The sequence below is a fragment of the Argiope bruennichi genome, chromosome 2, assembly GCF_947563725.1.
Source record: "Argiope bruennichi chromosome 2, qqArgBrue1.1, whole genome shotgun sequence".
NCBI classification, from domain to species: Eukaryota; Metazoa; Arthropoda; class Arachnida; order Araneae; family Araneidae; genus Argiope; species Argiope bruennichi.
Genome location: NC_079152.1, coordinates 143,205,829 through 143,233,706, shown reverse-complemented (window position 1 = coordinate 143,233,706; position 27,878 = coordinate 143,205,829). Strand labels below are relative to the sequence as shown.

At 28.5% G+C, this 27,878-nt stretch overlaps 1 protein-coding gene across 7 annotated transcripts in view; it reads left to right on the top strand.

The window, feature by feature from the left end:
- The window catches only part of LOC129956526 (uncharacterized), a 232,153-nt gene extending 208,894 nt beyond the window's left edge, over nt 1–23,259 (top strand). For all 7 annotated transcript variants that reach the window (XM_056068458.1, XM_056068452.1, XM_056068472.1 and 4 more), the window contains 11 exons: nt 155–232; nt 1,718–1,805; nt 5,004–5,153; nt 6,870–6,972; nt 7,236–7,380; nt 7,459–7,646; nt 9,474–9,616; nt 11,030–11,222; nt 13,990–14,155; nt 16,366–16,501; nt 17,280–23,259. In XM_056068458.1, coding sequence (XP_055924433.1) covers nt 155–232; nt 1,718–1,805; nt 5,004–5,153; nt 6,870–6,972; nt 7,236–7,380; nt 7,459–7,646; nt 9,474–9,616; nt 11,030–11,222; nt 13,990–14,155; nt 16,366–16,501; nt 17,280–20,404 — 4,515 coding nt within the window. In that variant the 3' untranslated portion in view covers nt 20,405–23,259. The remainder of the gene's footprint in view (nt 1–154; nt 233–1,717; nt 1,806–5,003; nt 5,154–6,869; nt 6,973–7,235; nt 7,381–7,458; nt 7,647–9,473; nt 9,617–11,029; nt 11,223–13,989; nt 14,156–16,365; nt 16,502–17,279) is intronic.
- The last annotated feature ends 4,619 nt before the right edge of the window (nt 23,260–27,878 follow it).

The following is a 27,878-nucleotide window of genomic DNA, read 5'->3' as shown; positions in this document are numbered from 1 at the left end:
AACCGCAGTCAGATGACGAGGGCGACACCTGAGCTGACACCACCCTCTCAAACTTACTTCCCCACTACTCTTTTAGTTCATGATTTAATTGCCAACATTTTATTGATGAATATGCTGTACTTAAAATTCTGATGTGATTGATAATTTATTGCAGGTAGGAGATATAATTTCTGTGATAGATATGCCACCTCCTAAGGAATCTTCGTGGTGGAGAGGCAAGAAAGGTTTCCAAGTAAGGAGTTCTTACTTTTCTTTCAGAAAGTGCGATATGAGAGTAAAACTTGATTTTTAATGTTTTTATTTTCTGATCTGAATTCATCCACTTCGTTTCAACCTAGTTTTATTTTTTGCATTTTTCTTTATTTAATACCTTTTACTTTATCAAATACAATAGAATATTATAAACGTAGAATGTTATAAACATTATGCAAAATTAGAAATCTGTTTTTAGATGAATTTTAACTTTTAACTCATCTCTTTGATGAAAATGTTCTTTGAAATAATATCGTCAGGTATTTCTGTTAATGCATATGTGGATATAATAGCTCAAAAATTCCATACGTTTACTAAGCCATACGATTTTTATTTTTTTATTTTACAATATAATTTCTAGGGAAAACGACTACTAAGATCTATCTGACATTTGAATTATCATCAACACTGAATAAAAATACTGTGCGTATTTTCAATGCACTTATTCGAAAGTTTTTACTATGTTTAAATTACTATAAATTTATGTAATGTATGAATTCCTATGCAATTGTATATAAAAAACATGTTAAAAGTTACTGAAGCCTGAAAAAGTAGCATGATATTCAATGGTTATTTCTGAATTTTTAGATGACTTCTTACATGAATTTTTAGACGATATTTGGACACATACTTCAAACAATAGCTTCCGAAGTGAATGTCGGAAAATATCAAAGTTACGCGGGATTTCAGCTCAAAATATGGCGAAGGATACATTTAGAAGACTTTGATGAATACTAATTAATAACCTTTGATTACAAATATATAGGCATGATCTGTTAAGACCATATATTATAAACAGTTATCAAAAGATATTTACCCCTACCATGCTTAAGCCCTCGGAGTTCTATGAAATAGCAGTCTCTGCAACATCAGCAACAAGAGGACTGAAGATGATGTGCTAACTTTCTCACTTGGGGTACGTCCCACCTGCGGGAAAGGGGTAACACGATTCTTAACCATTATTATACCCCCAGAAGAAGCAAGAACACGTTTACTTATCTAATGACTTATCAGCCACAAATTCCATCGGCAAGGCCTCATGAGATCATAAGTTAGTCGTGATATCTTTACTTAAAAGCATTCGAGAACGGTAAGGACATATTTTGCTACCACTCTTCAAAGATACATATTATTTGAGCAAATTTTAAGTAACTTGAAAAAGTAAATGGAATAAGTTACTGAAATCACTAAACTGAATTATTGATGTTTTATAACTGAACTGAATTAGTTATGCCAGTCGCACCAATCATTTATATCAATACGAAAGAAAGGGAGAATGAGAGAAGGCGTGAGATAAATGAATTATGCAATTATAATTTTTTATATCTTGCTTTATTCACGAAATATTAAATTTTATCTCTGAATTGCAATCTAGTATATTCTTATAATGTGTGAGAATACATTTTCGTTTTTGGAGGAAATTAGAAAATATAATGTGTAACTAATGTTTCTTTTAATTTTATAGGTAGGGTTCTTTCCTTGTGAGTGTGTAGAAATAATTGGTGATAAAGTACCACAATCTTTCAAAATTCCTAAAGCTCCCACAAAGCCAGGTTAGTTAAATTGAAGTCAATTATTTGTGCATTTATATAAATATGTATACATAGATTGAAGAATATATACAAAGATACATCTATTTTATGGTTAAAATAGGTGTTATCTATTTTAACCATAAAACTTTTTATTTAAATTTGGAATCTATACTTTCCAAATTATTATTTTCAAATTTGTAACAAAAAATAATCATTGCTATGATTGAAATTTTAATTTTGTAAGCTTAGATTAAAGAAAGTATATTGTAGAGTATAGGATAATTATAAGGTCTCACTGCTTTAAATCACATTATATCAAAAAATATTTTAATTTTGAAAAATTATGTGATATTGGAAATAAAAACCTAAAATTTTTATGTGCTACAAAAAAAATACATGTTAAGAAGATATGCTTCTGAATATCTTCCTCGTATATGAAATTTATATACATATTTTTAATTACATTTATATACATAATTTTATTTGCATATTTTCTTAGCGTTGAAGAGTTTGATGTATATGTTTCAAGATATTATCTCAAACTCCCAATGATTATTTTATAATATAAAAAGAATTATTTTCAATTTTCCCAGCTTGGTTTATTTATTCTTATTTCATTAAGTTATAGCCAACTATAGTATTTCAATTTTTCTAAGAAACATTGGAACAAGTAATTGCTGCAGAGGTTCATTTGTTGCGGTAACACAGTGCCATCAGCTTAAGACGTAATCGGTGTAAATTCCTATAATAACGTAACATTCGCAATAGAAAAAAATTGTTAATATCTATAAACAATGCAAGTAAACAGTTTCTATCACTACTTCCTAGGAAGCATTCTATTTTCCAAACAACCAAAATGCACGAAATTTTGAAATCAACACATAATGCTATTACGACCCAACTTCTCTTTTCTGTATTTTTTTAAAATGCTCCCCATTCTGAAATAAGCGATGGGAATATTGCATATCCTAAAATTCAGAAGGACTTGTGTTGTTTACAGCCATTTTGAAAAAGACGATGTAGAAAATAAACCTCTTTCTTTCCTTTTACTGATCATCATGAGAATGAGTTTGTGAACTGCCATCTGGTGGCTGATTCGGAAAAATGAAAGCATGAAAATGAAAATCTGACATGTATTTTCACATCTCTTCTTAAGGCTGAAGAGTTAACCTATATGTTTCAAGTTGTATTATTTCAAAACCCTGTGTTTGTTCTGTGATAGTTCTGTGTATTTGAAAATGAGACCAATTTGGTCGTTGCATTCTGTTTTAAATGACATTATTTGTAGAGAAAAATTTATATTTTGTAATCTAATATTCTTACAGCTGCATTATTCTTTCATGTATAAGTTCCGCAAATAGAAATTTCTTATATTTCAGAATTATTTTTTCCCGTTTTTCGAAAAGTAAATTAATATTTTTAGAATAAGCTTATTTTATTTGTAACTAGCCGCCTTTGGCGACCAGCCGGTTCGCCAGTATTACCGCAAGCTACAATTTTCAATTAAATATTTTAAGTAACTGGTCTCTTAATAGATTCTCTAACAAAACATTTTTAATCTTCAAATTTTGATAGTCATACCAAATTTATACTGTTGTTTAGATCGTTTCGTTCAATTTACTATATATATTTTGCTAATTTGTTGTCATTTAGCAAAATATATATAACAACTTTAATTTAAAGTGGAAATGATGAAATTGCAATTAATATAAAGATATTTTTTAATAAAACCAAGCGTTTTATCTTATTTATCATATTTATTGTTATTTATTTATTATTATTATTGAATATGAGTATTGCAAACAGAATCGTTCGCTATTTAAGTCTTATGTGAACTACAAAATATTTTTCATAATTTATTTAATATCTCAAAGAATAATTCAACAAAAATTTCTCAGATTCAGCATAAAATTCAGTTTTTAATTTTGCTTTCAAAAGGATGGAAATGAAATCAATAATAATATTTTGTTCCGGCCTATAAATATATTTCAAAAATTATGAAGTCTAAATTTAATGCGGTAAGGTTCATATTCTGAGAAATATTCTGGACACACCAAATTTTAAATAAATGAATGAATGTTTCTATTTTCAACGATCAACTAAGACTTATTTATAAAGTTTTGAATGTTAAAAATTTAGAAAAACTCAACATTTTCATAATCTTAGGCCAATTAATCTTGAGAAACCTGCGCTCTGATTGGCGTATTTTCTTTGAAACGATCGATGGAAAATCTAAAATTATCCTTTTTTTTTTTTATTGAATAGTGATATTGAAATGTTCATAAATCAGTCAGTTTAAGTGATTGATTTAGTTGATTGGAAATTAAATCTTTTTATTTAAAATATTAGTGTTTCAAGAACATTTTGTTAATCATGATTTCCCCAGCAGAAGCTTTATGTAAAATCAAAAATTCGTTATTTATTAGAGCATTTATTGAATCAAGTTACATAAAGCAGATCTGTGTCTTACTAAAGGTTTACAAATTAGCTGTGTGGCCCTGATTTGAATGGATACCCTGTTCATATTAAACAAAGCTTACCTTAAAATAAAACCGATTTATTGGATTAATAATATAGAGAGTGTAAAAGATCATAAAATAATTTTTCTTGAATTTATTTTTTAGAAAAAAAACAATATTTCATATTTGTTTCATTTTCTACAGACACGTGCCGAAAATTATATTTTTGCAGATTTCATTTCCATAAAGATTTAATTTTTTTTTAGTTGAAACTTTAATCAATGTGATGGCAACACTTTGACAAAAGCTAAATTTTTCCCATGAATGCAAAACGTGCTCATGCAGCTTATTTTTTTATTTTTTTTTGTACGAAAAAAAATTGTTGAAAAATATAGTTAAAATTTTTATTTAAAAATTCATTAAAAATAGAAATTTAATTTTAAGGTTAAAACATTGGTATCATTTAAAAGATAAATTTTTGATCTTTAACTTCATGTAAAAATCTTTTTTGTGCGGTAATATTTTCGGAAGTTATAGCATATACACACCAAAATGTCGCTTAATTTTTAAATAAATAAAATTCTAATTAAAAATTCGAAAAAATAACCCCCAGGTGCACATCCCCGGCCTCTAAGGTATACACGTGCCAAATTTGGTAGCTGTAGGTTGAATGGTCTGGCCTGTAGAGCGCCAACACATACACACACACACACATTGAGCTTTATTATAAGTATAGATAACAATACATATTTTTTTTCAGTTTTACGAAAACATGGCAAACTAATAGCCTTCTTCAGGTCTTTTCTTCTTTCTCGGCCCTCAAGGAGAAAGTTGAAGCAGAGTGGAATTTTGAAAGAAAGGGTGTTTGGATGTGATCTAGGGGAACATCTGATGAATACTGGTAGAGATAGTAAGTAAATCTTTTATTATTTCTCTTTTAATAAATCTTGAAGTAAGTTTGAAGAGCAGCAGTTTTTAAATTCATTTTTATAGTATTACATTTTCAGAAGTATTATGCAATCTTTAGGAAAAAAAATTCCAGTCCTTCCAGAAATTTGGCAAATATTTTCTTGACAAAAAGAAAAGATAATCAAACATGATGCTAAATCATTTTACATTATATTCAAAAATTAGATTTCATAGCCTTTAATATTAAGAATACAATTGTTAAATATTTCACGTGAGTAAATGCGAAATATTGTTTTTTTTTTTTTTTTTTAGATTAGTGAATTCCGAATTTTAAATCACATTTATTTTCTATTGATTTCTGTAAGGTTATTATATCGCTAATTTTAAAGCGAATTTTTTGTTATGTACATTAAAATTATATTTAAAATATAACATAATAATTGTAGACTGCTATTTAGAATTAAATTATTAGTTCTATGAAGTCCCAAGACCGAACAAACGTTTGATCTTCAAAGGAAAGCTTAGATGGAATTCATAGCAAACTCATTCGTCGAAATTCCCAAACTGAATTTTCACACAAAATCTCATTGTATTGTAAATAAAATGAGAAGAAAAATTATGATTTAATTATGACTTTAAGTTAATTTAAACATTAAATAACTTGCCTTATAAAAAGATTTATAACATTAATATATTTTTTTATTTACTTGGTAGTAATCACTCTCCAGAACGTCTTGAAATTTTTAGGGATGGTTTGCTTCTGTATTTGATTTCATCTGAAAACTACGTGGTATCCATCATTATTTGATAATAATGATTTATAAATGATTTCAGTTACAATTTTATGATTTAAAGCATTTGAATAAATGTTTTATTTGGCGATATTATATATAACAGAAGATGAAAATTTTACCACCTAAATAAATCATATAATTAGAAATATAGTGTGGATTCTTTTGTATCCTCTTTCCACTATTTTTTTTACTTCATTTACTTTGATGTTCACATTTTCTGCTCAATTGTTGACATTAATGCTAAAAGGCTATTTATATTGATTGCAATTTTTGTATTCAAATTCATGGTTAGCGGTACTCAAATCTTCTTAAACTGTGTAGCGTAACCGGAAGAGAAAATCGCTAAATCTTTCATTAAGATCGAATACCTTTTTCAAAATTTTCAGTTTAGCAAGCATATACAGTTTATTACTAAAGGTACAGTATTTTTACTAAACATTCATTCATATATATATATATACTTTTGATAAAATATTTTGACAGCTTGCAAAAAATAATGGTATTATTAATTAATATTTATTATACAAATGTAAAATATTTTAAACTTTTCATTCAGTCGTTGCAAGATATAAAATTTTAAAATGATGTCGATTTTGTGGCAACTGAATGTCCGTCTAATAAACATTAAAAACATTCCTTAACTCGACCTCGTTTTGAATATTTAAAGCTCTGGTCGATTCAAAACTTAACATAAATTTTCTAATGAGGCTTTAGCAATAAGAACTATATTGAATTTTTGAGCTTATTATTAGAAAGCCTGTATTGTAAATGAGATCTGGTATTAATTTATTAAACTCTATTTCAGGTAAAATAATAAATTTTGAGCTAAGAGGATTTTCGAAAGAGGTTATTAATTATATTTTCATGATTTTATTTATTTAGTAACTTTTATATTTTAAACTTATTATTTTCTCCTTTTACAGTTCCCCTTGTTTTAAAATGTTGTACAGAGTTTATAGAGCAGCATGGTATTGTAGATGGAATATATAGATTATCAGGAGTGACTTCCAATATTCAGAAACTCAGGTAAAAGAACAAGTGCAACACTTATATAAGATGTTTCCTTTAATTTTAGTATAATTTCGAGTGAAAGTATTTTATGTATGGGGTAATTTAAATATATCCAGGTAGTAGATTCACGCTAAAAGTTATTACTGAATCATAAATTTAATAAATATTAAATATGTGGAAGACAAATTTCATCTGTCAGTTCAATTCTTATTTTAAATTCTTAGTTCACACTTTTCTTATTATTTATATAATATGGTAAACAAAACATTATTTTCCAGACTTGCATTTGATGAAGACAGGGTACCCAATCTTATGGACGAGGCCATTTTACAGGACATTCATTGTGTTGCTTCTCTATTAAAAATGTATTTTCGCGAATTGCCAAATCCTTTGTTGACATTCCATTTATATGACAAATTTGTGGTAAGATTCATTTCTTTTTCTTGCCTTATACGTTCTTTTCATATTTTTTCTCACATAACCGAACGATTTTTATTTCAGAATGCCGTGCAAGCTGATGAAGACTTGCGCTTGTTGAAGCTTCGAGATGTCGTTCAACAGTTGCCCCCTCCTCACTACAGATCGTTAGAATATTTGATGAGACATTTAAGCAAAGTAGCGGCTCATGGATTTCAGACTGGAATGACTCCTAAAAATGTTGCAATTGTTTGGGCACCCAATCTTCTAAGGTAAGGTAGTCTTAAGTTGCAGCTGTTAAACATAATTAATACACTCCCATTTTAAAATAATAAATGAACAGGTAACATTTACCTCAATCAATTCAATTTTAATTATGAACAGAACCTGAGTAAAAATTTCTAAGTCAAATCAAACATTTTCTATTGCTAGATAGATTTGTGCCATTGATTTATGTACTTTATTTATGAGCAATTTTTTTTAAAAGTTTGATTTGTTTTGTCTGTAACTACAACAAGATTTCTATAGTTTTGAAAAGCAATAACAAATATGTGGAATTGATAATATTAATATATATTTGTAGTATTATTGATTATTTAACCTATGACATACAATATTTTTAAATTAGTGATAGCCATTTTTTTAAATTTAATTTTTAATTTAGATTTTAAAAAAACTGGCTATCATTAATTTAAAAATATATTATAATAAATTGTTGTAAATACAGAGAGCTTGCTTAAAATTCCTAGGAAATACAAAAAATAAAATATTATCTTTTGTTTTTGTCTGGCAAAAGTTATTTTAGAAACATTTATGCATGCAAGTGGTTATTGATATTTTAATTTTAAAAAATGTAAATATGTGTAGAAAAAAAACCAGAATTATGAATTTTCTAAGAAACAAGATAAATGTATTATGTAATCATATTTTAAAGGAGACAACTATCCAAAAGTGTTTTCATCAGTTTTACATATGAATAGTTTAATGTTTGATTTTATTTCCTAATAAATAAGATGTTACATATTTTGATTTGCATTTCGATTTTCGAGAGAGAGAGTGAAGAGACATTTCTTTTGAGTCGCACCTTCTTCTTCTTCTTTTTTTGTGTGCCAATTTTGGAATTTTTAATATGGCCAAAATTTTTATTTTGGTCATAATTTATATTTTTGTTTCTACTTGACTGATAATTAAAGTAACTTGTCCTCAGTGAAAATCAAAGATTTTTTTAAAAGGTATTTGGCAACGCAGAGCAAAATATATTGTATTTCAGATGGAATTCACCCTCTCTTTGCAAATTGAAAGTTTCCTGAATCCTCAATTCTAAGGGTTAATAACATGTTTTATATGACTAATTAAATGGCAGAGACTTAAATTGATTTAAATATACGGTAACATCCTCGAAATAAAAACGTTATATAGCATTTAAAAAACAATTGCTTATGCAAAGCAAATTTTAAAATAAATTAATACTTCATTTTCCCAAAATGTGCATCGTATTATGAGAAATTTGCTCTGCAATACGATGCAACAGCTGTATTTTGGATGACAGATTATACGTATTAATGTTCATTTTTCGAAAATGAATTCGAAAATCATAAATTCTTGTTGATTCTTGAAATGCTTATTAATGTTGTCCATTTCTAAATACTGAAATGTGTTATTTATTTTCTTTGTTTCCATAGTTCAGGAATAAATTACCACAGTTTTTGCTCACAAATTGAGTCTCTCTGTACTGAATTTAAAAGATTTTTCAGTGAATTTCTTACTAAATATCAATGAACACTATCTCACTAAAAATTGGAACTATAGTTATTGCATATCGGATTTACATGCGTAAACATTTTTTTTTTTATCAAATGCATTCTTCTTATTTAGATGAGTAATTTTATGTTACATTTCTAATTATTTTAGATTTCTTTTTATCTTTTAAATTACGCACTTATGAATTTTACTTTTGCTAACATGGATTTCCCTGGGTAAGTTTTGCTATTGATATCAAAGTAGGTAGTGTTCAGTTTCAAAATGTTTCCTAAAGTATTTCAATACGATTTTATTTTTTACATAAAGATACAATTTTCATACTCTATTTCTATCGGTAGGTCTAGGGACATAGAAAATGGTGGTGTAGGAGCATTGCATGTTGTGGGAGTACAAGCCGTGCTGACGGAGTACCTTATTCGATATACGGATATCATATTCAGTGAAAAAATGCCCGTGTTTCCTAGTCCAAAAATAAGTGAAGGTATTGTTTCTGTCTCATAATAATTAGTTGTTAATTTCTGTACTTTCTATTATCTATCTGTTTGTTAAATATTTGGTTGTAAAATTTCTTTTTTTATAAATAAATGGGGTATAAATTTATATGATATTGCAATTATATAATAAATTTAACCGTGCGGTTTTTCTGAATTTCAATTCTTTAAAACTGGAAGCTCTAAAACTGGAGTTAGTTACAGAAATGTTGCGTTGTAAAAATTTTTGTCAAGAGCACAAAAATGAATTACGCCAAAAATGTCAGCTTTGAGAAATCATAGACTGAGTAGCAAAAAGTTTTTAACTGTGATTCTCTGAATTGTACTGAATGAAGACGCATCCCAGAACCAGCAAATGCTAAATGAAATCAGCATAATAATAAAAAAAATCATGTGCAAAAAATCATGTGAGTTGTGTTTTTAAGTACTTCTTACTCATTTAAATATTAATAACGTAGCACATTTCCAAAATTAAATTACATCGGCGCAGTTGAACCGTGCTGTATGAACTTGAATAGTATCCAACGGCAACTCGTATATTACAAAATAATTATAAAAAAATAAGAAAGATTAAATCAAAACTGCTTTATTCAGTTTACATAAAATGTTCATATTTCAATAAAATATATATGTAAGTTTTTATACTGTACATTTTTATATAATGTTGTTCTTGGAATGTAATGAAAAAAAAATCACTTCTTAGGAATCTTTTTATTTCTATTCCTTCTATTATTTTTCATTAGAAATGTAAAGAAATGTTGATTGATATCATAATTGATTATTTATTTATTATTAAATGACATATTTACTGTGGTAACAATAAATGAACACAACTGCAATCATGAGAAGATTTTAAATTGATTCAGAATTAAAAACATTGATAAAATAATTAAAGAAAAATTGATTCGGGGAATATATTGATACGATTCTAACAGTTTCTTTCAACCCCCTTTTTTAAAAAAAATTATATAGAGCATAAAAAGCATCCGTTGTGTTTTCCACTTAAACTTTTAGAAGGAGTGAGGAAGGAAATAATGATACAGTTGAATGATAAGTGAAAAATATATATGACTTATCATTTTTTTACATCTAAAATATAGTTTTGAATTTTCCTAAATTCAAGGACTATTTTTGAACTATATTCCTTGAAGAATTATATTCCTTGATTTTTTCTTCTTTAAAATTGGGAACCCTGAAACAGCAACAATCATAAATTGAATTGTGTTTTGTTCTGAAAGTAATACTTTAGTTTGCGCCATTGCATATAAAAAGAGCAATTTAATTTCACAAGAATGATCTTACTTTGTTACTTAACTTATTTATATTTCACATTTATGATAAAAATTAAAGAAATGCAATAACAAAACAGTGGTGATAATATATATTTTTTTTCTTCTATACAGTCGAAACTCCCAAGAAGACAAGACCGAAATCTCTGGCCATTTCAACCCCCACGAAGCTGCTGTCACTGGAAGAGGCTCGGTCGAGGGCTCTCACGTCGAATCTCCCGAGCGAACAACAAAAGTTCATCGATGTTGGAGGAGGAGAAGAGAATTTGCCCATTAAATACCATACTGTGATTGAACTTCCAATGAGGTGAGCACTTATCTCTATTTTAGTGTTAGTTTAGTAGAATTCACAATAAATAATGAAATAATATATTTTATAATGTGATTAATAATATCTTTTATAATTCATGACGATCAAATATTTCAATAGGTTTATTTAAACAAAACGCCAAAAACAGTTGTTAAATTCCCCGAAATTTAATTTTTTCCCCCAAAAAGAATTATTTTGTAATGGACGTTTAAAGTAAAAATATCTCTTATTCCCAATTGTTATTCCTTTTTAAATCTTTAGATTCGCTTATTTCCTTTTTAAAGTGTTTGAATATTTTGTAAGATTTTATGTAGCCGATTTATTACTGTTATTTTATATACATAAAATTCGGCTTTGGCAGATGTGACTTCTTCTTAACTTTATACTAGAAAGGGATGATGACTTTGACATTAGAGTTGGCAGCTTATTTTAAAATCCTCATATTTATTTTACTCTTACCTTCTCAGATTCCATATAAACAAATGACTCTTAAAAACATAAATATTTGTTTTAAAAATTTATATATATAAAATAATTATATAATATATATATATACATATATATATAATAATTATAATTCATGTACATTCTAAAAATAATTCCCTAATCTCTCGAATTCTGGCTTCATGGTAACTTTAACTTCTGAGTTGTCTGGGCTATTGTTTTCCCACAGAAATAAAATGCTCTGCCAAAAAATTCCTTTCTTAAACTACGTAAGTTCAAAATGCTTTTGCTTTTCTCCTGCTTCTGCCATCTTAAGTGGTATGCTGTGTTGCATCTGCCAAAATTTTAACAAAAAATATTGATATCAGATAAAAATTGGCTATTTCACTAAAATCATGAAGAGTAAAATTTGTTTAAGGACTCCATGCCTATTAGTTCAAAAAATGTTTTGTCCCTTTTAATAAGGCATACTTTAAATTCCTTCGACCTTTAGATTTCCATTCACTGTCGTAGCATTTACAGTTAAAGCAATATTTTTTCTCTTCATTTGACGATATTGTTTGAGAAAACGCTATTTTCTTTTCTTTTGTGCGATTCATTTCGATTTCACCACTTGAAGACGAAATATATTTGTTTAGGGTTTCCTATTGATTGTTTCTCCATTTTTTTTTTTATTGATCTCTGATTTATAGCACATCTGATTTGGCACTCGTCAACATTAAAAGCAAAGCAAAATAAAAATGATATCAACTTAATTAAAGCATTAAAGAGCTGCTCCTCATGAAAAAAAATTTATAAATGCAGGAAAGCACTATTTTTCTATTTCTTATTTTATGTCAATACTCTAATTCGTTCGGGACCATTGCAATATGAACGTACTTCATTTATATAAGAGCAAAGCTGCAGTTATGCTTCAATTTTCTCCCTTCCTAACATTCTCAGATTTTTCGCCGTAATAATTATTTCTTTTTCTGTTAAAGAGGGAATTTTTCTTAAACTGTAGAAGATCCTTTTCCCCTTGTTATTTAATTAATTTTAACGATGATGAAGAAAAATATTGAGCAATTATTATATCCTCTTTTAATGAAATAATTTATGCTGGTTCTCAAAACACTGATAAAGAAACATTCAGTGAACTTAACTCTTGATAATGCTTACTTACTGCACAGATAATCAACGTATCACTCAATAATTAAAAGTTTTCTGATTAAACATCTTTTTTTATGCACATAAATCGAAAAGATAAGAAATGTATGATTTGTTCTCAAAAATTGTAATGTTTAATTTTCTTATTTTTATGATAAATTCATAATTTTAAAATTTATTTACTGTTAACAATATTATTTAGTAAAATACTCTTTAAAGTGTTAAATGTTTTCTTTTAAATGAATTATTTTAGTTGCATTAAATTAGTAATAATCAAAATTATTTATTAAAATTTTGTTTGTTCATTTAAAAAATATATATATAGAAATTTGCGTCTGTCTTTTAAAACTTGTATGAGTATTGTTTTGCTTTTACTCTACTCAAATGCGTACTAGACATTCACTCTCTTCATGATCCAATAATTAAATTCTAAACAATCAAAAGTATGAAAAAAAATTATACTTTTTCAGTTAGTTAATGTACTGTTATAATAATTACAAAGTTTATATTTTACTGTTATAATAATTACAAAGTTTCTATTTTTAATTCCTCCGATTAATAGTAATTAATGAACCTTTCTTGACATTAACATTTTAGGGGGAGGGGTGTCTCTCTCTTCTGCTACTAAAACTTCCCAACTGATAAAGTTTTGAATTTAATTAGTTTAAACAATTTTAAATCATTTCAATGGCTGATTCTTCGAAAATATGGCATTTAATATGTGATACTTGCTCAAGACGGCCATTGATTGACTTATGATATTCAATATTGTATAACTAGGGCAGTTTTAGTCGTAGAAGAGTGAGATATTTTTCAGCAGTACATTTATTGTAAAAAATGTAAAACATAATCAAAAACGTATTAAATGTCATTATTTTAAGTATATTGGAATATTTTTGAAATATTGTTTGTCTCAAAGAGTTGGACATTTTTCAGCAGTTCATTTGCTGTAAACAGTGTAAAACGTAATCATAGAAAGCATTGAATACCATTATTTTATTGGAATAATTTTAAGATATTGTTTGTCTCTGTTTTTACTATTATACTTTAGTTTAATGAAATATTTATAAAATGCTTTTAAATAATGATAAGTCAAAACAAAATGTAGCTGCCTGCTTATTTAAGTAAATACATTCTGATTTTATTTATTTATTAATTCCCATTTTGCATGCAGGCGAAGATCTGTGGGGAAGAGCAAGAAATCTCCTTCAGGATGGAAGTCCTTCTTCTCCAGGGGCTGGCAGACGACGAGCGGAAGACGAAAGAATCGCCGCCCGCGGAGTGAAAGACCAAAGATTGGGAGTCCTATCTTCTCGGAGCACTCACCACTGGTCTTGCAGGTCGGTTTTCTCAGGGAAACGTAATTACTTTTATTTTAATAATGTCGTATTAATAAAGAGTTTTGATTTTGTTAAAAAAAACTTGGTCTTGTTGTGAAATTGATTATCATATCTTAAAAACTGATTTTAAAATCCTGAATAATTAATCTTAAATTCCTGGTCCAATTGTAGCAAATGAATTCAAATAATTTTGAACAAATGATATATCGAGCAACAATTAAAAATTTTCGAAGCAAAATATTTTATATTTTATGTGCATTGAAATCTGAGTTGTTGATGTTATTGTGTTGGATTTTTTTCAAGGCCGTGTTTGACCATGCTGCACCAAGCATATGGTCAAGAATCATACTAAATAAAAATAATTCATTAATTAAAGTACAAAATCCATCGACTTTGGTAAGAGAATTCGTTAATTGATTAAATTACAATGAATATATAAAATTCAGAAATTTAAAATAAGCAATGATGATTGAAAACATAAGTATAAAATAAAAAAAAATAATAATGTTTTTTTAATCTGTCACACAAATTAAAAATACACAAAAATGTATTAAATGTATGTAAAAAAGCCAATAGCTTTTAAGAATTTGAAAATATTTAAGTGGTACATTTCCTCCATCAAGTGATAAAATGAAAGTCGATGATTTAAAAAAAAAAAATTAATTCTGTGAGTGTTAAACGAGAAAATTTCATTAAAATCTGTTTAATACTAAAAAGATCTGACATATGTGCATATAGGTGAGCTTTCTCAAAAAAAAAATGAGATATTAATGAGTAAAACGTGTGCTTCCTATACGGAGACGAATCAGTTTAACATCGAGTTCTTATATAGGCATCATAGGCCCCAAACTAATGGATGGCTTGATGGAATTTAACTTATTTTCAATCTGCAGATCCCATTTTCCTCTTCATATTGATGACAATCGTGAAACTAAATCTATTAAAATCATGGTCAATGAGAAAAAAATTTAATTATCATTTTATTTTTTAAAAAATTCTGACGAACACAATATATATTTTGTTTGAGCATCGTTCTCAAGTGTTGCCAACCTATTTCAATAAATATCACCGAATTATGTAGATACAAACAAATTTAGTGAACTGAATACAATAACATGTTGGTATAATTTTAGATTTAATAGTAAATGAACCCTCCATCGTTTCTCCAAACAAATACTAAAGAATTCAATGAAAATAATTAATTGACTAAACAAATTGATTTTACATAATAGGAAATTAATTTGAATTTAAAATCGAGAGTATAAAACTTAATGCGGTTAATAGTCAGTTCTAAAAATTGAAAAGAAAAAAGTAAAAAAAAAAAAAAAAAGAAAGAAAGAAAAAAGAGACTAGCACAGTCTTAAAAAACATAATGTGGTTAATAACCAGTTCTAAAAAATGAAAGAAAAAGAGATAAACACAATCTTAAAGGTGATTATTTAAGTAAGAACAACTCTGCAGACATGCGCAAAGGACAATAGCAACAAATGATTTCGACCGTTATATTTCTTATATCAATTGCCACATAAATATATCTTTCATGTAGACAACAATTTTTTTTAAAAAATTGAATTACAACTTCCTTTTTTTGTTTTAAATAATTTCCTCAAAGTTCTAATAATATTATCTAAATTTTTGATTTGATCAAAGCATTAATCAAAGTATTTTTTAGTAATCGAATAGATTTAGTCTCAATGCATAGTATTAACATCCGATACCGATTTGTATTAATTCTAATATCAATTTTTGAAACTACAATAAATAAATAAAAATATTGTGAAGGAGGGGATAAACAATCTCGTTTTGAATCTGTTTAAGAGGGCACAGGGGGTATTTTTTTGCAACAGACATTCCACCAAAATTTATTATCCACTTTATTCTTCTTAAAATTTAAATAATAATTAGGTAAATACTTGTGAGAACAATTTTAAAAAGTTGTTTAAATCATATTTTAAACATGTATTTTTGTTTCAAAAATTTCTCAAATATGATGATACACGAAGAATTTAAACTTCTTAAAAATGTGTTAGTGCAATTATTGTATATAGTTGTATCTAGAACTCTGAAAGCCTATTTTTAGTTTCTCATGAAATTAAGAATTTGAGCTAATTTTATTGGAGATGAAATAATTTTATAATTTTAATAATGCTTGCATTTTTTTTTTGCCATAACTATATAAATAACTACTTTTAATATTGCTTTTATTACAGGACAAGGCTGTAACCGAATCTGATGTTTCTCACACCAACACAAAGAAACTAAGAACTGTGAAAAGTGCTGAAAATTTATTTCCTTTAAATGAAGATTCATCACAACAATCATCAAAATATACATTTTCACCATTAGGTCAGTATTATTATTTATTGCTGTTTATATTTGAAATTCTGTTATTCTTTTGTAATATTTTACCTTTACTAATTGAAAAAAAATGAAATTGAAGAGAAACGTTCAATTTTTTTATGAATGTTTAGAAGTGTTTATTCTTTTTAATTACATATTTATTTCAGATTTATTGCAAAACATAATTATCATATGTTGAAATATAAAATAATGCCTCAAATGTAGTTAAATAATATGCAAGTAACATTAAATTTTATCATTGTTCTGCTATTTGGAAATTATAAAGTGATTGTATGGTTTACATCACAAACATGAACCCTCAATGAAAATAGATGTTAGGGCAATTCTGAAGGCAGAGAGTCTGGATTTAAGTCTGCAATCTCCATTCCTTTGCTACTGATGGCAGAAAATTTGATGCGTCATATGTTTCGATAATGACTAATCTATGGAAGGAAGATTAATATATTTTATTCTGCATTAATGAATTTTATACAATTAATATTCACAGAGAATATACAAATTTAAACTACTCTGGAAAAAATTAATTTTTAAATCTATTTTTGCTATTAGGAATAACCGTGCTACAAAAAATATAACAAAAGTTTTCATATAAATTAAATCTGTAAAATTACTGAACATCGTAATTTCTTTAAAAGTATTAGTGCATGCAATTGGAAACGGATTTTCATATTTATTTATGTATTTTTCATGTAAATGGAAACTAGTTTCCATATTTTTTTGGCATGCAGATATAAACTGATTTATATATATATATATTTTTCAGAAGAAGCACCCTTATCTCCTCAAGATTTTGCTTCAGATGCTTCCAAAGAAGGCAGTGTACAAACTTCTACTCCTTCGAAAACGTCTGCCTATCAGAAACATATTCGTTCTATTTCTCATGATTCATATTTTGAACGTAATATAGAATTCACGGCTGACACAGAATCAGAAATCGATGACAAGGCAAATGACAGCCTGATTTCATCAGATTTCAAAGATTCCAGCGGGAATCTAATTTTACACAGTACTGCTTTGAAAGATGAATGTGATTCTTTAAGTTCCAATGATTCTCCTTCTAAGAGAAGTAAAACTGCTCAAAAGCAGAAACTGATTAGTTTTGAAAGTGAAGCTTCAAGTCCTAAACTTCAAAAACTGAGCTTAAAACGTTTGTATCATACTCTGAGTTCTCCGCCGACGGAGAAAAAGAAAGATGAATTTAAGAGAGATAAAAACTCCAGCTTGCTTGCAACTGCTCAAAAGGAGTTACATTCCCAAGATAATTTTGATATTTCTCAAGGTCCAAAAGGTCACGATGACCATGAACCTTTGTTAGATTCTCAGCACGCTTCTTTGCTGCAAGAAAGTACAATTCCAGTGCCTTCATTAAATAATTCAGTTCAATCAAGAAACTCATTGAACATTTCTAGTAGCTTTCTTCATGACACTCACGAGATAGATGTTGTGACTGCTGAAGTTCACCGAAGTTTGCCAGAGAAGGAAATGAGTGAAGAGTCCCAAGAACAAGATGATAATACTGTTGATATGACACCCACAAGTGCGATTGAGGATTCAGATAATTTGATGGATTTTTCAATGGAAGCAACCCTGTCCGAATCTGTGAATCTCTCTCACTTAATGTCCTTTGATTCGCAGGGGCAAGTCTTATCTTTCGGTACTACAGAAAATACCGAAAAACAGTCGGGGATCAGTTTAATTGCACATGATGGTTCTTTAACTACTCCTGAATCCCCAACAGGTGATTACGTCAGTGAAATTCCTAGCAGTGGTGACTCAGAGAACAATGATGATGTAAATAAAGAAATAATGGGAAAAGATTTTGAAGAAGAAATTGCCAATAAATCACAAGGAAAAGATGCTAAAGCCACTGGGAATGAATTGGTATTAGATGAATCTTACAAAGACTTGGTTATATGTGAAGACCATCCAGAACAGAACACTGATGACCAATTAGTGAATCAAACGCAACAACTTTATATTGATATGGACACTAATGTAAATAATGGATCTTCGGAAACCAAGCAAGACTCTTCATTGAATATTTCAACGATTATGAGCTTTGAGGCTCAAACGCCACAAAAAGAAATAGACCTTGAGGGAGGATTTGTCAATGATATTATATTGTCACCTCCGGCTAGTTTTGTCGATAAAACAGAAAATATGAATGGTCATGTGAAAAAAGACTCTGATTTAGCTTCAGAGTTGGTATCTGAAATGAAGTCATCCTCTAAATATCCTTGCGCAAGGTCTATGGAAAGAAGCAAGACAGAAGTTCATGAAATCTGTGCAAAATTTGTTTCTGGAATAGCTGTATCCGGAAGCTTCGGCCAAGAACTTTTTAAAGCTAACAGTGACTTTGTAGATTCTCATAAAAAGAAGAGCTGTAGTGATAAAATATCACCGATATCTCCAATCGAAGATTCGAAAAGAAAGTTCGAATCTGAAATAGGACGACTTATTGTGCGGGATCGTCAAATGAAGCTTGAAATGGAACAAATAAAAGCAGAGAGACAGAAACATAAAGTCGAATCTCCTGCTGCTACTGATTTGAACCGCAATAAAAATAAAAGTGAAAAGAAATTCGTTGATGTTGTGGAATTCCAAAAATTTCCCATTAAATCGTTTGATAATGAGAAAAAGAAGATAGAATCCGATGATTTAATAAAAGTTTTGAAAGGAAATGTGGATACTAAGAAATCCCATGATAGTTTACCTAGCTATTCACGTTATGTTAGAATGGACAATAAGCCATCAGTCAAAGAACTTTTATCAAAATTTGAAGGAAATAAAAGATTTGATGATAATACTCAAAAATTAAATTCAGATGCTATAAATTCTTCACCCAAACAGTCATGTACAGGTGTATTTTCTAATGTCCAGGTAATTAATCATAACTATCCATTGTCATCATCTAAAAGCTTTGCTTCTGATTTCGAATATAATCTACAAAGTTCAAAAGACAATCAGCGTTCACGTTCGAAGGAACATATTTTTCAAACTGAATGTATTATTCGATTTCCTCATCCTAAAAGTGCTACTTTAAATCAGACTCAGACTGAATCTCATAAAAATGGAATTGATAGCAGTAATACGCATTATGACTCGGGAGAATGCAATAGTTGGACTAGTGGTCAGTACGATCATCAATCAAGAGTTGGTAATTCTAGAACTGCTTTCCTATCTTCTGACAATCTGACTATTAATTCTACATCTAAAAGTTTTTCTAATATTCTTCGAGAAAGTACTGTTCCTGACCGGTCGCGAATGTCTCAATCAATGGAATCAAAAACTTTATCGAATTCCTTACAGAATGGGAGAGATAATCTTGATGGCAATTGCCCTGATTCCGAAACTCCTTCGAATTCATTCTCAAGCTTCAAGGAAACTTTTAACAGAGCTAACAAGTTAACTCAGCAAATGAGGTATGAGTTTTTCCAAAGAGGATTGCCTCAAGACAATGGAAACGACACTTCTTCCTTTGCTCAAGATAATAGCTCAAATCACTACTCTCGTTCTCCACCTGTAAACAGAAAAAGACACGCTCCAACAAGGCAGAGACCCAAGTCAGTTCCACCACCAACTTGTAGGCTATCCTTTGTTACTGGAAAACAAACATCCTCATTGAAACTGGATGATGACAGATCTCACGCAAAAATCATTCCCACCCAAACTGATTATTCTCAGAATGTGCCAAAGACATCAAGTAAAAATTTGAGTAACGGTAAAGAGTCAACTGATTCTAGTCAAGCATACGGGCCGCCCAAACGTGTGCGGGACAGAGCTGCCCTCTTTGAAAGGTCCTTGAGCTTTAGCGGTCCAGTGGACAGACGAACATTTCCTTCATCCAAACATTCACAAAACGCTCAACAAAATTCATCTAAAAGATGACTGTTCCATAGATGCCAAAGTATTGCTACTTAATGTATTTTGAAATCATTAATTGTCTTTAATAAGGTAGTTAGGCTACAAAAACTGATCAGATATCCTTGCGTGAAAACATAAGGCGCTTTTTCGTTTCCATTCAAAGCTAATTCCCAAGTAGCACACAGATATTGTACAATATCGTAAAATATTCGCAACATCAAATTGTATAATATCATGCAATATCAAATAGCATATTGTGCCGCCTGGGTTGTTTGAAATATTTAAAATAATTTATTTAATCGTAGAAAGCCCTAAAGAATATACTTTTTACCAAATTGAGGTTTAAAATGTATTAGTGGTTTATTGTTGTATGTATATATGTGTAGTTACTACCATTACAAGGTAGTTCTTTCAGATATTTCATGTAAATATTTCATTTTTTAAATTCATGTTAATTTTTAGCTTGCTCTTAGACATTATTACCTTTTTCTTCTTGAATGATATATGTAGTCTCTAATCCTCAGAAAACGCTAGTTGTATTTCAGCACATATTGTACAATTTTTCCAAGATTTGCATAGAATTTTTATATACAAGTTGTTTTTTCTTAAGATTTGTTAGTTGTCATTGATATTTGAGGACATTTTCAAGATGTGAAATACTTACATTTGTGCATTATTTATAAAGCGATCATAATTTCAAGTATTGGTGGGATCTTGTATTAGCTTTTTCTGTCATGACAAAAATATTGTGATGATTTTTCACTGTTATGAAACAACCTTATGCTGAGCTCACTATTTTAAATGTAATTTTGAAACTCTCTGTTAATTAAAATCATAGTTTTTTTTTTGTTTTTTTTTACTTACTTGCAAAACAAACTTTTCTATATCTAAATTCTTTTATTTTATGCATCTTTTCTTGCAATATTAAATTAAAAATAATTCCTTAGTACAAAATTAATTTTATTGATACAGTTAATAAAAAAAATGCACCTTCGCCTTAGAAACTACTGCCCTTCTCAATCTTGCTACATATTTAAGGGCTTCCATAGTGCCATAGAAAATTAAGCTCATCTGTACTGACATGCACAGTGTCATAAATTTCTAATACGATGCACTAAAGAATTATGAATACTACGTTATCTGTTTTAATGAAATTTCATATACAAGTTATTTACTTCTAGATAAATTAAAAATATTTTCTAGGATATTATAAATTATTTTCTTGTTGAAAGTCTCTGGATATAATAGTAAAAAAATGACTGTACTGGAAAGGAATAGCTAAATAGGTCATAGATAAAGTACTGGAAGAAACATGAGTGATAAATTGAAATGTTTTAAATAAACCAGTGTTTTTGTTTACTGAACGTTATTGGTCTAACTAGGAGAGAATTATAGCGATTTTATTTGCCTTTTTATGTTATAAAGTAGCAAACTTTAAAAAAAGTTATAAAAATTGCTAAAGGTAAACTAATAGCATTTTGTGGAAAAAAAGAGTTGTATATTAAAAATTCATTAAAAAATTCTTTTATTCAGATTGTAAATATTATATATATATAAATTAACTAAAAATTGAAATATAAAAAAAATTAATTTCTAAGAGCATAATTGTATATGTGTGAATTCGTCTTTTGACTTAAAAGAAAGCATGCTCGTCGTTTCCTCTATGAAATTCTTTATTATTCACCTTTTTTTTCTTTCAAACACTTTATGATAATATTGATATTTAAAGTCTTCTCAAAGTCATTAATATTTAATAAGTCAAATATTTCTCACAATTACTAATAAATTAGTCAAGTACTTCTTAAAATATTGATATTTAATTAAATAAATTCCTCTAAAATATTTATGATTAAAATATTTAATTAGTTAATAACTTTTAAATAAGTTAATTACCCTGTGATATTAAAAATTGGTTATTATTTGAATATATTTCTAATTCTTAAAAAAACACCCATAATCTCTATCGTATTGAAAAGTAATAAATGTCTTTTTTGTTGCACAGTAAAAGAAAATAAAATTTCAGTTTGAAAAAGATAACTAAAATATTAATAAATGCTTGAAACATAAAAAATGAAGGCAAGAAAAACCGATTCAGTTCTAGTTTTCAAATGAGGATTAATAAATTATTTTAGGAAACAGATTCAATTTTAATAATCATATTATTTTCCTAATTTTCTGACAATTCTTGTGAATTGATACTTTTCATAAATATATTTCAATTCTAATCCCCCCCATTTCTTTTTTTTAATTAGCTGTAATTTAAAAAAAATATATATGTTAAAAAAACACATCTTCTCTTTGCAACGGTATTTTCATGAATTTGTTGAATGTTTGATGTTTGTAGCTGTTTCATGTTGTCTTTTTGATTGATTCAAGATACATGTCAGTTCAATGTATTTTTTTGTTAGTTTAGCTCTTTATACTATGATGTGTAAAAGTATTATTCAAATCGATCTGACACAGAATTATAATTTTATATTATGGAATTTGTATATATCATGAGGTGTAAACCTCTAAAATCGTTTTTGAAATTTAAATTGTGAATTTAAAATACTTAAAGTACATTGTAACATTATTAGCTCACAAATCAACTCTTTTGCATGTTCATATAAGTACTAAAAGAATACTAAATAAATTCCTTTAACTTTTGTTCGTAAAATAATCGAATTACTGATAAGCTTAAAATTGTTATCTTGCCTCAAAAGAGGTTTTCAAATTCCATTTGTAGAAGAAGCACCTAGAGTGAATGCTTTTTCGGAGCTCTATGAAAAGATCTTGTAAAATTAGATTTACAAGTACATTCTGTGATATTGTTTGTAAATTAGAATGTCTGCATTACATATAATTTCTGAAATATTATGTCTTATAGAATTGTAGAATAAAATGCTTGTATTTTCATGTTTTGAAAGATGATACTGTGTCTTCATTTGTATTGATATAAATTTCCATTTCAAAATTGAAACTAAAACATATCTCAATTAGCTTTTAAATTTTTATTTCCTAAACAAAATTTCGCATACTCTTTGATAGTTGAAGTTTTTTGGAAGAAGATCATTAGAAGGCAGTATATCTATCCCTTTTAATCACACGTAGATTTGACTAATCTTTTTTTTTACCCCTTTAGTAATAAAATGATGCCAAGAAGCGAGGATCATCTATGTCTCTTCTAATAATGAGAATTGTGGAGTTCTACAAGACAGACTTAGATTTGCCAAATTTGGTACATATATAATTTTGAGATAGAGATATTGACCACAAAACGATTTTTTTTAAATTCTAACTATCGAAAATTTGGCACCTTCCAGCAATAACTCTGAAAATGTTACAATTCAAGAAAGATTTTTTACACTCCTTAAATCTCAGCAAATTATCCTTTTAATGATATCAATTTAAAAACAAAGTACATTTTCTTTTTCTGAATTTCGGAAAATTTTATTTTATTTCATTTATGTATTGCTTAATTTTGAACAATAGATTTCGACGTTACTCTGAAATTCAAATCTTAATCATTGCTTCATTAATTATTTAATCGATTGATTTTCTTTTATTATTGATAGCTAGGAAAGAAAGATTCTTTTAATACTTGCGTAACAAATAAGAAAATGAAATTACAATATCGCGAAAGTTAGAAAACAAATGAATTGGACAATTATATTTTTAAGGTCCACAGTGACAAGATTTGATTTTATTACACAATAAACAAAATATACACAATTCATACAATCATACACATAATAAATAGAGCAAGTGCTAGTCTAAAAAACTAACATTTGTTTGATGTTGAAGCGAAATTTTGAGCTTTAATTTCTATCGCAATTTAATGCTTGAAACTGTTTTCTTGGGAAGATCCTGAATATCACGTTATGCATAAAAGATTAAAATTAAAGTAAACGCGATCGAAAATCCTGGTGAACTAGTTGATCGCCAAATGTGACTGATAAATAATAGTGATTATAATAAAAATAAAATGTCATTACAGAAACTGAGAGAATACAGGCTGATGAGTTTATACAAATTAACTGCAAGAGAGGAATGAAGATGTAATGATTTAGTGGTACACTGTTTTACCAATTGACTTTTAAAGGATTCAAATCTTATATCTACGTTCTAAATTTTATATCTCCTTGAAATTAGATACAGTGATAGCCAAAAATTGTGGACACTTTCGAAAATTTTTATGCTTTCTAACTTTGTATGCTTAGAGAAAATGTAACGTTTCACAAAATGTAAACTCTTATACATCATTTTAAAGAGAATTTAATGCTGATTCCAATACAAAAAGCAAAATTCAAATATTTGCAATAAAAAAAGTTGAGTGGTAATAATTATCGACATACATTAGATGCTGATGACTTCAATGAGTTATCAGTACTTAGTAGGTGGTGATTCGAAGTGAGCAGTGGACTGTACTTTTGCTTAATTTCTTTATTTACACTCCTTTTGCGGTGAGTAGTTCATATAATACATGTCTGATTGCGGTATTGCACTGCATTTGGCTTACAAATGATGTTGTTTACAGCTTCTGCGGTAGCCGGGGAGCCGCTGAGGCTCAACGTTCTAATGAACCCCTGAAAGACTCGATCGGAAGGGCGGGTAAAGGGGTTGCCGTAATTTTAAGATTGCCAAGTTTGGCGTTAAGGTACATTCGCGTGAACATACCGCCCGATAGTGCAATGTATCTTTTAATTTTTATTACAGCTTCAATTTGACGTTTCATTAAGTTGACTAGAGTTTTAAGCTTTTCCTTTGTTATTACAGGATACCAGGAAACAATTATAACTTTAATTAATTCATTTTTATTTGAGGAACGCTTCATATGTACAAAAGTTTTAAAATGGTGCCATAAATTCTCGACAATTTTGAATTCAGGACTGTTTCCTGGCCATGATAACAATTCGATGCTCTTTGTAATAAAGCACTCTTTCGATATTTTTGCTGTGTATCAAGGAGCTGAATCCTGCTGAAAAATAAACGATGCGTTGTTGGGAAATAGATCACTGATGTGAGGTGTAAATTTTAGTGTCTCTCTTTAACTCTAGAATAGTGTCAATGGATTTTCTTGCATTTAATGTCCCATCGATAACATGAAGGAGACCAATACCGTCTGCTTATAAGCATGACCAAATCATAACACTAACTGAATTCTTCATAGAAGCCTGACTGCCATCAGGATATAGTTCTTCGCCTATTCTATGTCTTATCTATTTTTATCATCACTACCGAATAACAATATGTTTGTTTCATCACTCCGAATAACTTGTGATTAATAATCATCTGTCCAATTAATGTGTTCCTTTGCCCACTGTAATCTTTTTATACGCTGCTTAAATTGAGATAAGGATTTTTTTACGTTCAATTCTACCTCTTAGTCCAACATCTAATAATTTTCTCCTGGTTGTTCTTGAACTGACATAAACGGCATCATTCAATCGACTTCTGATGGCCGCTGATGACATTCTTCTATTTTGGAGACATATTCTTTTTATTCTTCTGTCATCAAAAGATGTGGTGCACCTTTCTCACCCATTTCCCGCTTTGTTTTTTTATTGAATTTGTCTCCTGATATCCTAAATAACATTTTCGAATTCCAGATGTAGTCACTGAATCACCCATCTATCTTACAATTTCAGCACAAGGAAAGAGAACATTCATGTATTACAATAATCTTAGTTCTCTTTCTTAGGAGCCCAATATATTCTTTTATTTGATGTCATTGATTCTTGAATAAATATTAGAAATATTTACAAAAATTCCAACTGTATATTAAAAAGTTTAACAAAACCTCTAACTTGCCATTTAATTAAATAAAAAACAGCCATACTTCTACAGAAAAAGCACAATAATGACTTGTTCCAACTTTAAGCATGATGTCAGCTTCTGCTAGCAGCTAATAACATTTGATTGGTTCCCAGAACAAAAACAATGATTTGCCAGGAAAGTTAGAAATTACAATCCACTTCAACGTTTTGTTTGTTATTCAGATTAAAGTAAGAATAACTTTTCTTGCATTGCAAATATTTTAATTTTGCTTTTTGTATTGAAATGAGTATTTAATTCTCTTTAAAATGAACGTGAAATGTAACATTTTCTATAAGCATACAAAGTTAGAAAACATAACGATTTTCAAAAGTGTCCACAATTTTGGCTAATCTGTATATCTAAATATATCTACGTTCAAGAAAAAAGTTAATCTTTCCAAAACTTTCGAATTTCTTTAAAAAAAATAATTAAAGGAAATATTCAGTAAAACTCATTTAAACGCTGAAATTTAAAATTCTTCAATATCTATATTTTTAAAAATGTGAAATGAAATATACAGCTAAAAAATGATGTAGTAGGGAGATAATGCTAACAAATCAGATTATCGCATAATGAAAGGTTGATTTATTTTTGTAAATGCTTTTTAAATATTTAAAATAATTAAACAATACTCCTCCAATATAAATTTTAATATAACGCCAGAGCATATTTCGATGCCACAAATTATATAATAGCCGAACATAAAATGACTGTAAAGTACGAAATATTTCTAAGAAGTTCTGAAAAAGGGAGAGATGAGTAAAAAAAGTGTATTCCTGAGGGATATATAGTAAACAAAAATATAACAAGATAAATGTTCTATTTTTATGTATTTATTGTTACTATATGTCAAAAGTTTTTAGTTTTGCAATCAAACTTTTTTTCAGTATAAAACAAAGTAAGTCTATCAAGAGCAGTAGTTCCCTGCCATTTGTTTGCTAGCAACTTTGACAGCAATACTTTGCTGATGTGAAACGCAAAACAGTCAAAATCCCAAATTTCGAAAAACGTCTACTGTAAAAAAAAAACTGATGTTTTCGTCCAAAACATGATAATCCAATGGAAATAGTTCAGTACACATCTAATTTTGAAACAATGCGAGTATCATTTTGGAATGGTCCTTTAAAACAGATGACGAGGCCGGCATTCCATCTTCCCGTCACCGCTCTGCACCAACTCAAAATGGGTGTGTGATGATTTCATATCAAACATTTAATACACATTTTCTTCCTGAGTATCCCATGTGACACCACGTATAAATTTTTCAACATTCTATCCTAGTTTATTGATGGAGGGTCAAAATAAACTTCACAACTTGGAAGAAATGCGCTATATTTTCGTAAGTTGTTTCAATTCAAGCCATGAGTGTCATACAACAAATTTCAATAACAACTCCTTTTTTTTTCATTCCCAACCACAAGGATTTGTTACTTTAAAAGTTCTTGTTGTATCCTTTTGTGTTTCCTTCGGAATTACCGTATCTTTCATCGTTAAAATATCATTTGAAAGTATGTGACTTAAGTATTTGAACAATTTGTAGGTTATGGAGGTGATGTGTTGTGTATGGTTTATGTATCCATCTTTATGAGATGATTTAGAAAAATACTAACTTTAATTACAACACAATCACGCATGTATATATATAACTTCTTACGTGAAGACATATTTGGATTCTCAACTGACGCACATCAAAAACGAA